General features: G+C 38.1%; 1 protein-coding gene across 1 annotated transcript in view; it reads left to right on the forward strand.

Moving 5' to 3' along the window:
* COL4A3 (collagen type IV alpha 3 chain) overlaps window positions 1–13,203 on the forward strand; it is a 43,745-nt gene that overhangs the window by 27,507 nt on the left and 3,035 nt on the right. The window contains exons 33-48 of the mRNA XM_051626561.1: window positions 42–131; window positions 520–659; window positions 1,129–1,255; window positions 1,523–1,603; window positions 2,605–2,703; window positions 3,682–3,732; window positions 4,675–4,860; window positions 5,417–5,547; window positions 6,006–6,078; window positions 7,325–7,396; window positions 7,520–7,603; window positions 8,649–8,747; window positions 9,423–9,635; window positions 10,303–10,480; window positions 11,524–11,638; window positions 12,932–13,104. Of these exons, the coding sequence (XP_051482521.1) occupies window positions 42–131; window positions 520–659; window positions 1,129–1,255; window positions 1,523–1,603; window positions 2,605–2,703; window positions 3,682–3,732; window positions 4,675–4,860; window positions 5,417–5,547; window positions 6,006–6,078; window positions 7,325–7,396; window positions 7,520–7,603; window positions 8,649–8,747; window positions 9,423–9,635; window positions 10,303–10,480; window positions 11,524–11,638; window positions 12,932–13,104 (1,912 nt within the window). The remainder of the gene's footprint in view (window positions 1–41; window positions 132–519; window positions 660–1,128; window positions 1,256–1,522; window positions 1,604–2,604; window positions 2,704–3,681; window positions 3,733–4,674; window positions 4,861–5,416; window positions 5,548–6,005; window positions 6,079–7,324; window positions 7,397–7,519; window positions 7,604–8,648; window positions 8,748–9,422; window positions 9,636–10,302; window positions 10,481–11,523; window positions 11,639–12,931; window positions 13,105–13,203) is intronic.

Here is a 13,203-nt window from a genome sequence, read left to right on the forward strand (position 1 = left end):
AGTAAACATGTGAGGATGACACTTACTTCTTCATCTTGCAGGTGTCAAAGGATTTATGGGTCTCCCAGGGATTCCTGGAGGACAAGGATTCCCAGGTTCACCAGGAAACAAAGGGGTCATGGGAATTCCAGGTCATTTTCTATCAATCCATTTTACAAATTCATAGACCCGTATAGAAGCATTTGCACAGATCTGAGCATATGCTGTAAGCTGACTACACAGTACCTAGACTAGGATCTATTCTTTGCAGTACCTATAGATTTACCACCATCCTAGCATTTGCCTGACTTCCAGAATGCATTTCTCCCTCTCTCTGAATGCAACATAGCTTCTTTAATTCATATATTGTAACATGTAAGAACCTCTTTTCAATATGTTTAGAAATAAAATCACTGGCTGTGTAAATTACTTTAATGAAGAATGAATATCTGTATATATAAGCAGTAGTTCACAAAACCCAAGGTGTGGGATGCAATTATGATACTTTTAAGAATAGTATCAGTATCTGTGTTTTTCCAGGTCCAAAAGGACAGAAAGGTTCTCCAGGCTTTCCAGGACCACCAGGTGACCCTGGTCTACCAGGCTATGGTGGCTTTCCAGGTGACAGAGGAGACCCTGGATACCCATCTGCTGGGCCTCCAGGAGAACCTGGTTCAAAGGTATAAAGGCAATGGAAACCTTGTCATATTAGGCAACAAGCAGAGCCTTTGGCAATAGAAACAGAACATCATGTAAGCAAGACCTGTAGTGTTTGCAGAAGTAGACAATTTGTTAATTGTAACAAATTAAAAAATCCTTTTGTGTCATCATTCAGGAGAAATTTTTTTGTTAATTATATTTAATTTTTCTCTTGGTGCAAGAATTTCTTTGTAAAGTTGGAATCTGGTTTGTACAGATTAAAGAAAGATTTATTTTTTTTCTTAGCTATGTCTAAAGGATCAGTGGTATTATGAGAAGACTTTATGTTAGTCTACTTTGATTTTTGGCTGAAAACCACAATGAACCATGATTACACTTACTTAACCTTTAAAATTATGCATGATTTTTTTGTATTTTTCAACTATGGAATGTAATGTATTTAATGTAATGTGATTCTTTACCTGTTTGTGTGCAAATGCTGTTTCTCAGGGAGATCCAGGCCCCCCAGGAGTTCTGGGCAGCAAAGGGGAGAAAGGATCCCAAGGTCATCCAGGACTCGCAGGATTACCTGGACCATATGGGATCAGAGGGGAAACTGGAGGTGCAGGAATCCCAGGTATGTTTTGTTTAGAGGGATGGTGAGATGTTCACATGTTTCTAGAAGATAATTTCTTGATAAACTACAGGGTGTGCCTTGGGATGGCACTTTATATTCAGCTGCTGTGAACCTGAACAGCTCCCTGGTAGTCAGTGCAGCCAGGCTAGCTCACATCACATAGAAGTCTTTTGCAGGTGTCCAAAGCAGAAACAATATCATTCTTAAATGGAGTCTGGGTCTAGTAATAGTGCCTTTACTCCTGTCACATCCTCTTTCTTCTTACAGGGAAACGTGGAACTCCTGGAGATACTGGTGTTAAAGGACAGCAGGGCCGCCCAGGACAGCAGGGCATTTCAGGCCCTCCTGGTATGGTATATAGCACCTCTCTCAAATCGCTGCCCCCTGGATTGTTGTTTTCTTTGTAATGAGGCAGTTGATGTTCTTCTGAGCTTTTTAGAATTTAACTGATGCAATTGCAGTCTCTGTTTATGTTAGTTTGAGGCTTTGTTCACCTTCTTGGGTTCCAGCTAAGGCCTGTAACAGCCTGTTATTAACAGTTCAGCTGAGGCAAGAGGTTTTAGTTTTGTTTCAGTATTGTAAAGTTTGCCACTTTTTTTTTTTCTTCTTTTCTTTTTTTTAAATTTATTGGTTCTCAAGATGTGATGATGTGATAGCCACAAAGGCTTGTTCTACCTCCTAAAAAGAGAATAAGAAGCTAAGACATAGTTAGATGCAGAGGAGAAGAAAATGGAGTGGAAAGAGGGGACAGAGTTGCAGTTGTTTATTAAAGCAACAGAAAAGATCAAACAATTAAAAATATACATAAGAGGAATGTGTAAATATGCAGCAACACAGAGGTATGCAATGCAGGCTTTATTAATGTGAGCGCCAGTCACTGTCTTCAAAAAGGGCATTGCATGCTCTTACATAAAGACATCTTCAAAATTATGATGTGGTTTTGCAGACTTCACTGAACTTGCACTGACTTATCAGCAGAGTTAGCAAAGATCAGAATCTACTGCCTGTTTAGAGATACCTTGAATTTGTAATAAAGCCAGGGAGGGAAACCACACTGCCTGTAAGGATTCCCACCAACATGGGTGAAATCAAAGGCAGGACCCTAAAATGTCTTTGAACGACAGGAAGTTACTGCCTGTGAAAACAGTGGGGGTGTTAAATCCATTTAAATCCAATGAGCTCAATAAAAACATATGCTGCTCTTTACAAATGTTTATATACCAACACAGTTACATCTGTCTTGGAAGCAGCTGAACTAATTAAATTTTAGTAAAGGGGACTTATATCTTCTCCCTTCAAAATACAAAATAATATAAGTGAAAATGATAATGTTCCATTATAATTCACAGGTGCTGGTGGATATCCTGGAAAAGATGGATTTGTTGGTGAAAGAGGTAATCAAGGTCAGGATGGTATGCCTGGTCCCCCAGGAGTAAAGGGAGAACCAGGTAACACCAATGAAAGATTTTAATTCTATTTTACAATGGTTTTTGCAAAGTTAAACAGAAAGGGATTATTTGGGAAAGATTAATGAGGAACTTCTGTGGAACCAAACCAAAGGTTGTAAGTTGAAGGTTTTTCATTTTACATAATTCACAGGGTTTTCTGTGTACATGCTGTTATAAACCTAAATGTGTATGTCACTACACTATTCTACATGTGATTTTTTTATAACTTACCCTAAAATGTTAATGTTTACGAGAGCCAAAGTATTGCTGTTAGAAATTCATATGTGTTTACTCTTAAAAGGTTTTGGTTCTTTTAATCTCTTTAAAAAAATCTCCCCTCTTATGTGGAAATAAGATAAAAGGAATAACAATGTTTACTTACATGAACAGTGAAGGTTCCCAAGGGCTGGCCCTTGGGTTGTAAATCTTTCATTTAAATGTCATGCCTGAGGTCTTCAAGGCCCACAGGCAGATGTAGTGCCCATGGGATTTTGACAGAAAGGGTGTTCTTCGTTTTACAGTGAAGATGTTTCTTTGCGTATTAGTCTAAAGAGGATAATGAGACAGCTTTCATAGTATTTGCTAAGTTTTTATATTAAGTTTGAAGTCATCATTGTTAACATATTTTCTTTTTTAGGTATTTACATTTCTTCCTTTCTTTTCCTCAATAACAACTTTTAGATTTTCCTTCTTTCTTTTTCCTCTGAAAAAAGACAAAGCTTATTTTTGTGCCTCCAATGCACCTCCAATATGATTCATCAAGATTGGATTTCCTACTATAAAGGAAAACTTAGAAAATTATTTTGCATTTCTAGGTAGAAGAAATGAAAATCACTAATAAATTATATTTAACATATAACTAAAATCTACATTTTGATTCAGTGAATTGTGAAGAAATGTATAAAATATTAGGCAACTATAATGTTTTCTTAACAATTATTCAGGACTTTGAGTACAATGTGACTTCTTATTTTATAGGAGCACAAGGGAGAGGAATCCCTGGCCTTCGAGGTATTCCTGGTCGTAAAGGTAAGTTGTCTTTTCAGAAGGAAATAGCTTGATTTTTAAATACCGGACTCAACATCTTTAAGTTGCCTCCTGCTTTTGGATGCTTAAAATGGCACATACATGTCAGAGAAAATCAAGAGTGATTCTGTGGTTTTGATCGATGATTCAGTGCTATATATTAAATGTCAAGAGTTCTTGCTTGTACAGTTAAGACTTTTACAAAAGGAAAATTAAGAAGTTAACTTCTGTAGTTTTGTGAAGGTGATATACACATTCTAGAGCTTCTGAAAGTTTATTTTGAGACATTTTGATTAAAAGAGTATGGGCTAATGAACTACAGCGATTGCATTTTAATTTTGTTTGTTTCCCCTTTTATATTGATGAAGGGACTCTTCCCATTTTTTAGGTTTTTTGCATTGTATTTCTAGTATGAGTAAAAATCTATTGATTTGCTTTACTTTAAAAAAATTAAAATTCTCTCTTTGTACCCTCCAAATATAGTTCATGCACTTAAAAATCAACCTTAGAACAATACCCTTTTGGAGTAGTCTCTTCTTTTATTGTGCTCATATTCATGCTTTCAGGTGGAATTTAGTTTAAAAGGAGCTGCCAGTCCTGATGTTCAAAGAAGCATTTATTCTACTCATGCATCAAGAAGGATGCCCTTGTTCTGGTCTTTCTACCCTCCTCGATTTTATACCTGTGTATGAGCAATCTCTGAAGTGGAGTTTTTAAGTTAAAAAATTTTAAAAAACCAAAACCAACAGTGCTGTGTAGACTACCTGGCAGTGAGTCCTGCCTTCTCACAACTACTTGATTTTGCAATAGCAAGGTGGCTTTAGGGGCTTCTCCATACTGAGAACCAAGGCTGAATTCACCTTTGCTGTGGAATGCACGGACTCCATGTAGTCACATCTTACCATCTCAACAGCTCTCCCTGTATGTAACACCTATTCTTTGCAGGAATCAAAGGAAACATGGGACTGCCTGGTTTTCCTGGGCCACCAGGAATGAAAGGTCGTCAGGGTGATCAAGGACCCGTTGGACCTCCTGGCCTAGTGGGGTTACCTGGATTTCAAGGCACAACAGGCATTGCAATTCCTGGGCAAAAAGGGAACAGAGGAATTCCTGGTGCAGATGGAAGACCAGGTGTGTTGTTATAACTCCTTATTTATCTGAATTGCTGTACTGATAACTGAAAAGCAGAATTCAGCCTGTCCAGAGCTAAAGGTTGAAAAGGGTCTTCCCCCAGGACAGCTTCATAATTAAACAGGTAGTTCCTTCACCAGTTAATGCAATGTTACCATTACAAACACCGGTCTGTGCAGTGTGATGTGAAATAAAGTAGCACAAAGCTTTGCAGTCCACTCAATTGCATTTTGCTTTCTTCCCATGTGGTCTGTCGGGCAGCTGAGATCCAAATTCAAATAAGTGAGATAGCATGAGTGTTATTACAGGCATAACTACAACTGGAGGGGATTAAAAAACCTGTAGTGCTATAGAGGACTGCAAGAACTCAGCTCTGATCTCAGAATAAATTAGCATGCTAGGAAAAAGTAGTTGATTTTTTAAAAAAATTCCCTTGGGAATTGCTGAGGTGGTAAACGTGAGTGCCATTATAGAGTCACTGAATGTTGTACTGCATTGTATGTAATGTATTTGAAGAGCTCTTGGCAGTAGTCTTTACTATGATGTTTCTGTGCAGGTGCTCCTGGTTTTCCAGGGCCTCCTGGTCTTCCCACTCCCAGCATGAAAGGAAGCAAAGGTGTTAGAGGGGCAGATGGCATCCCAGGGTCAATGGGCCCAGCTGGCGACGTTGGTCCTCCCGGTCCAAAAGTCAGTGAAAGGACTACTTCTTGTTTCTTACTCCGTTGTTAATTTTGCTCTTACCATGAAAATAACACCCAGAACAATTTAAAAACAACAACAAAAAACAGAACAACAAAAAACCAACAAATAAAAACACACCAAAAAACCCCCAACCCTCCCAAAAATCACTTGTAATAGAAGACAAATATTAACATTTATAAGAAATGAAGGGTTTATGAACTTAAGTAGATAAAAAAGAAATTATTGTGAATTTCTGGCATGTCATTTATTGGCTGTTCTGTTTTACGGAATAACATTAACAATTATTTGACTGTTTCCTATGTGCTCACAAAAGGAACAGATAATTCTAGTTGTAGCATATTCTGTGAACACCATGCTTTAAATACTCTTAACAAAAAGAAAATGTACTTCATAGTGTGTAGATGCTGCTTCCTCTCTATTATTGGTGTTAACCTGATTTGCAGGGCATAGAAGGTCGATCAGGTTATCCTGGTGTTAGAGGGGACCCTGGATTTCTTGGATTCCCAGGTGTCAAAGGTATTAATACATTTATTACATACACTTCTGTTTGCCAAATACAGTAATTTACATGTTGTGTTGTAAGACTATGTGTGTTATTGTAGCATTGTGGTCCAAGAGACATGGGGTTTTTCCATCAAGAGGAAAGTGTAGGTCAGCTATAAATGCAAGTGTTCACTAAAAGGGCATTTTCTTTGAGCCAGATGCTACGGATATGACCAAACCAATGGTAGTGAGAAAGGACCAAACCCAGTAAAATTCAAAACAAGTTTGTCCTTAGTGATTAATAATGTGTAAGGACTTTGAGACTGAGTCTACTAATTAGAAATGCCACACCACTGCTAGAAGATGTGCATTTTTTGCAACCTCTTAGCTATAGAACTTAGCATTCAGTCACAATTACAACACAGAGCACTGGGTCCTCTCTTTGCCATAAGAGTAGTCCAAATTGTAATCTTAATTTACCATTCTTTGAGCAGACAAGCTGTTAAATGTATTGGCTTCATTCATTTCATATTCCTGAGAGTTAGCTGGATCAGTAAAAATCCTTTTAATTTAGATATTTTTCTAGTGATTTAAATCTAATAAAGGTCTATATTACTCCAATATTTTCAATTACACAATTTACAGTGGTGCAAAATTTTCATTACCTATTTAACCTGCTGGTTTGTGTTCCATGCTAATTATTGTGTATTTTAAATTTGTTCTAATTTGAAAAGTCACCATAAAGACTAATTATACTTAAGCAAAACCTCTTATTTTATGGCATAGTCAGTCAAATCTCCTGACTTGATGACAAATTATTTTTTTTTAAATTAATTTATTTCTAGCAGAGCTGTGGAGAGTAATATGGATGTAACCTCATATTTTGCACAGTGAAAAGAATTACTTTTTAAGTTTCAAACACTTGAAAACTACACACCCCTGTAAGAGCCATCAGCATAACTGACAGTAGAGCTGAAGTAAACAGCATCAAGGCAGCACTTGACCTGCAAACTTAGTGACAAAAACACACTAGATAAAAAGGACACAGTCTAAAGTTGAGATTTCATTGAGGTTTATGGCACCAGTCATTATATGAAGATTGGCATGGAAACATGAACTGACTGCACTTGGCCTCTAAACTGTACAGTAACAGCAGAGATGTAGAGCTCCACCTTTGCGTTTCAAAGGAATCTGTCTACTCTTAAATAAGCCTCTGAAACTTTGACAGTTGTTTTGACATTTTAAACCAGAGAGACATATCTCCAATCTTCTTTTTTAGGAGAAAAGGGTAATCAAGGACCCCCTGGACCACAAGGTGCAGAAGGGCCAAGGGGACCAAAAGGCCAGCGTGGTAACCAAGTCTACTCATTCTAATACCAGCTGACTTAGGTTGATTTGTTCGTTGTGTTTTGTAGGGGTTTTTTGCTTTCTTTTAATATAAAGCAATAGCTCTTCATTATATTTTTGCTGCTAGGTCCACCTGGAGTCCCTGGGAGAGTGTTCGCCATCCCAGGAAGCAAGGGTCCTCCTGGTCTGCCAGGAATCCCAGGATCACCAGGTGATCCAGGAATTCAAGGAATTCCTGGTCTGCAAGGTGGTTTATATTTTTATATCTGTACATGTTTGCATGGGTTGCTTAGTGGAACAATTTGGTTTGGTGGGAAAACATACTTCTGGACAGAAAATTGACATGTCTTTAAAAATAGCTCTTTGTACCTGTATTTATAACCCATTCCATCTGGCCTCTACCCTTACAGTCAGTGAGTTAGTTTCTCCCTCATCATAAGCCCCAGCAAAATAATGGAATAAAAAATAAACTTGGATCAAACCATTCACCATTTTCGTACAATGAGAACCATGCTCAGGCTGTCATTTTGAGGGGGAAAGTATGACATGTAACAGAAGTGCTCTAGATGTGCTACAAAGCAATTGTGTCTGTCATAGTCTGGGGAAGGGAAGGGAAGAGAAGGGCAGGGCAAGGCTGGTTACTTCTCCATTGGCACAAGAAGTGAAGCCTGCCAAGGCTGTGAGGAATGGAGAAGAAGCAGGTAGGATGAGGTGCATGTGCAGTGGGTACTTGTCCACCTTTCTCAATACCACAGCTTTCCACCCTGGGAAGGGAGCTCCCCAGGCAGGCAGGCATGCCAGAAGGCACACCCCAGTCAGGAATGCCAGCTGCCTCCAGCACAGGGAAGCAGGCATTAAAGCATTGTTGTTTTACACTTTCCTTAAAGTCGTTATAAAAGGGGCTGGATTATTTACAGAACTGCAAACCATGACCAAGATGGTTATGGCCTATTACTATATTTTTGAAATATTTCTATTGTATGACACCTGCTGAAAGAAAAAGCTGTTTCTTTGATTTCTGTAAACATTTCTTACGATAATATTTTTTCTGCAATACATTCAATATTTCTTCATCACCTTCCTGATAGGAATTATGGTGGCAGTAACACTATAGGCAGTCTCACAACTTTATGCTGATGTTTTTATTCTAAGACAGCCACACTTAAAAGGGAATTTTACCATTATTCATTAACAGTTATTAGAATCTAGAATAACTACTGCTATATGATTGTTTTATTTTCTTGATTACAATTTAGGACCTCAAGGAGTGAAAGGTCTACCAGGAAGTTTTGGTCTTCCAGGTCGACCAGGAATGCCTGGTCCAAAAGGAGACAGAGGCTTTCCGGGACAAAGAGGTACAGGGAAGCAGACATCTCTGTTTGACTGCTACAACTAAATTTACAGATAAATTGTATTCCTGATTTCTGTAAATCCTTCCTCTTGCATGTATTGAGATTCTGTACCATTTACAGTAACTTTAGGGCCACAGGCACATGTAAGCACATTCATAGCTTTTAACAGATGCATGTTCTCAACCTAATTGATAATTTACAAAAATTTGCCTTGACTGTGCTCCTCTGCTATTAATCACATTTATTTATCCACCTGAAACCCCTAGGCATCAGTGTGCCTTTTTGTGACATCAAAGTAAGCGAAATATTTTTTATTTAGTCATCATAAAATGTTTTAACTTTATAACTTAAAAAAAAAGTAAAGAAACCCCCCCCCCAAAAAAAACAACAAACAAAACCAAAAAAGCCCCACCAAAACAAACAAAAAACCCCAACAAACCAAACCCAGCCATGGTTCTTTAAAACACCTCACTATTCCATGACACTATGCAATGTAAAGCTACCTGAGCTAGGTCTGAAGGAGTTAATACATCTAGCAACAAATACTACCAATTTTCAAGTTGTATCTTCTTATTTATAGATTTTTTGTTAGTTTTCAGTGGTTCCACTAATTTAAATGAAGTAAAAATTTAAACAAAAAATACAGTATTTGCAGCCATATTTCCTTTCCCGCCACAGGACAACCTGGACTGATTGGCTTTCCAGGTCTACAGGGGTTACCTGGATCACCAGGTACTATCATTGGTGCTCCAACAAAAAGAGGCTTTATCTTTACCCGACACAGTCAATCAACAAAGATTCCTTCGTGCCCACGTGGGACATCACAGATCTATGTTGGCTATTCACTGCTTTTTGTACAAGGAAATGAACGAGCACATGGACAAGATCTTGGTACTGTATTGGTAAAAACTTTCAGATATTTTTCTTTAGAGTCCAATAAGACTAAATTGTCATGAAACCAAATTCACAATATGTGTTTGAGATGAACGCTGGTTCAACACCAGTGATGAACACTGACTTCAACCATCAGTCTCCAGAGTGGTTTGCTGCTCTGACTCAATTCAGGAATCATGGTTTAAAAGACATCTTTCTTTACTGCACTCCTATATTCCTTTTTTTTGCCATCCCTCGACATTTTTTGAGGAGATTAAGTTACTTATGGATAGATGTCTAGTAGAAATGCTCATATCTGTACAGGGCTGACAGTTACAGCACAGGATCTGAGAGAAAATCTTGCTTTTTGGGAAACTAAATGGAGTGCTTTAAGGTGTCAGAAATTACACCAGAAGCTTTTGTTTAAGCAGCTGAATCCCTGCTACTGTGTCATCAACTGATACCATTCAAGCTTATTTTAAGAGATTTCTTCTTAGACCTTATTTTTATATACACCATAAGGATTTTGCTTTCAGATAATTTCACGGTACAGACACTTCTTTCTTTATAGTTACCAGATGTTTTCATTCTCACTATAGTACATTGGATGCCATCATGTGTCTCTTTTGTTTGCCACACTAAATATAAGCTTCTATCTGTCACAAACTTCTCTTTTGTCTTTTAGGAACAGCTGGTAGCTGCTTGCAGAGGTTTACCACCATGCCATTCTTATTCTGTAATACCAACGATGTCTGTAGTTTTGCTTCTCGCAATGACTATTCCTACTGGCTGTCAACTGCAGCAGTAATGCCAGTAGACATGGCACCAATTTCTGGCAGGGCACTAGAGCCCCAGATAAGCAGGTAAGAGCCTAAGAACTGTAACTCTTCTGGCCTGGAACCACAAAGACATCATAAATTGTTTTGAATGGCAAATCTTAGGCAAAGATCTGCCCACCTCAGCCAGTACAACCATCTTTTTCAACCACCTGATTTTTGATTACTGATCTGAATATGTCAGATATTCAGTGATGCTCTACAAAAAGTTAGATTAAAGCTAGGGTCTTGCCACAGGGCTTAATCTGCATAGCTGATATGAGAAGACGGCACACACTCCTACTGATTGCAGTGATTTATTTTTTTTTATAAACCTATTGTTGTGTATAATGGAAGCAGTTAAAAATGAAATGAAGACAGCTTCATTATTTGGAATACAGTACAAATCAAGTTCTGGTTTCAATTGTGTGTAATACATTTACTGTAATTGATGAAGAACATTACAGATTGAGGCTGAAGGCTGTGTGCTATGAAATACCCTTGTGCAAATGTGGCCCTTTCTAGTTGCTTTAGGACAGCTAAGAAAGCATGAAAAGCATCTTAAGAGGAAAAGCTCTAAAAACTTGAAAGACCAAGAATAGCAAAGTAAAAGATGCAAAGGCAAGCTTTGCATTCATGTCTTCTAGCCTGCTCTAGCCAGATGTTGCAATCTAGTACCTCAGCTTCATAGTTTCTTCATTGAGGAAGTAAAGATTCCTTTTTCTAAGGTACAGAACTTTGATTTAAACCATAACAACATACACTAGTGAGCACACAAAAAAGGAAAAATTCATCTTGTTACTTCACTAAAGGCAAAACTAGGAAACTCAAATGTTCTGAGACTAATTCCCATCTTAGACTAATTTTAGTCTGGTGTTACTAGTAGGCAATACAAAGCGATTGCAAAGCAAGGTATTTTAGTTACCTTCAATTTACTTAACTCCTTGTTACACAAAGAAAACCTGTGTGAGCTGTAACATTTATCATAAGTTCTGCTATTAGGTAGCTACTGTCCTAGCAAATAGAACTTCTGTGTGCTTTCCTGTTTTCCCTCATCCCTGCACTGAGTGCATGTGTGTTTCTTCTTACAGGTGTGTTGTCTGCGAAGGACCTGCAATGGTAATAGCAGTTCACAGCCAAACAACTGTCATTCCTGCATGTCCAGAAGGCTGGACCTCTCTCTGGAAGGGTTTTTCTTTTGTTATGGTAAGCATAGAAAGACTTGAATTATTAATTTTATTATTAACTTTCACTGGAATTTGCATCTGTTTATAGCTCATTTGTTTCTTAACAATTGTGATGTTCTTTTTCTTTTTTTCCCAAGAAGTAGACAATAATTCTATTAACTCTTATTCAATGCCAGAAGCATAGGAACAACTATTCTGATCTGTCCTCAAAAACAGGTGGCAGGCAGAAAAGTGGAAATTATTAAATGAGTACTATGGGATTTTTGTCTGACAAAAATAACTGCTTGCTCTCATTTTCACACAGCATGCTAAGATCTAGGAAACAGGTTTGAGGAATGGAATGGTTAAACTGCTCCTGAACACAAACACACAGAAATAACTGACCTGGCAGGCAGTTCTTTTCTAAATCTTGGGCTGAACTCCACAGAAAGCTAAAATCAATCCAAAAGCAGTGCACTGCCTACAAAAGACTGCCTCAGCATTTTTTATGCCATAGCAAGATATGAGTGAAGAAAATTAATAATGTGCCTTCAAAGTAAGGACTGTTTATAAAATTGAGGGGGTAGCTAGACCAGAGGACACAGCATTTCATCTTTGTTAGCCATGCCTGTGGGATGTCATAGGGATGCCAGTAAATGGGGTTAAAATAACTAAAACCTCCTCTTTTTGGCATGATGTAAAACATTTTAGGTCTAGCGTGAAATTTGTTGCTTCTCCTGGGATTTGGCTGTAAGTAACAATCATCATCATCATCTTGGAAAGGAATGAGAATTTTTTTTCAGCATCTGGTTAAAGTAATTTGCTTGTTTTCAACATTAGCAATTCTAAATGGTATTTCCTAGCCAATTTTCTACTATAATAAATTATTTTAGAGCTATTTCTACAAGCCTTTGCCAACATCAGGGAAAGAAAACACCTTCTTTGCTTTGTGTGTTTGGGGAAGCAATCAAAGCAACAACAAATATGAACACACACAAAACAGGGGATTTGGCTTATTTGTAATTCAGTTACTGTAGTCCTCAACTGGACAGAAGCCAGGTACTTTCTAGTCTTTGTACTGGTTACAGTTCATGCCTTATCATGTAGCAGAAAAAGGCCTTTGCAGGGACTTAGGAAATGTCATAACTGTGCTTGAATTTTCATAGGGCTTCTGTGCCTCACTGTAAGTTGGATAAAACTAATCTGTTCATTTTGTTTTGTCCAAGATGTACCACAGAAGGTATGGCATGTTTTAGAAAGAGATTTTTTTTTGTCTGCAGTTTACTAATAGCTGATGGACAAGTTCTCATAACAAATGTATTGGTGGTTACAGTACACAAGTGCTGGCTCAGAAGCTTCTGGCCAAGCATTGGCATCTCCTGGATCCTGTTTGGAAGAATTTCGAGCCATTCCATTCATAGAGTGCCATGGCAGGGGGACGTGCAACTACTACACAAATTCCTACAGCTTCTGGCTGGCATCATTAAATCCAAGAAGAATGTTCAGGTAAATTGAACTTCCTTGCATCCATACACGTTGCATCCATGCTGCAGGTTTCCAAGGAAACAGCAACTGCCTGTATAAGATGGGGGCTCCCCTAGTGAC

The sequence above is a fragment of the Apus apus genome, chromosome 8, assembly GCF_020740795.1.
Source record: "Apus apus isolate bApuApu2 chromosome 8, bApuApu2.pri.cur, whole genome shotgun sequence".
NCBI lineage: Eukaryota > Metazoa > Chordata > Aves > Apodiformes > Apodidae > Apus > Apus apus.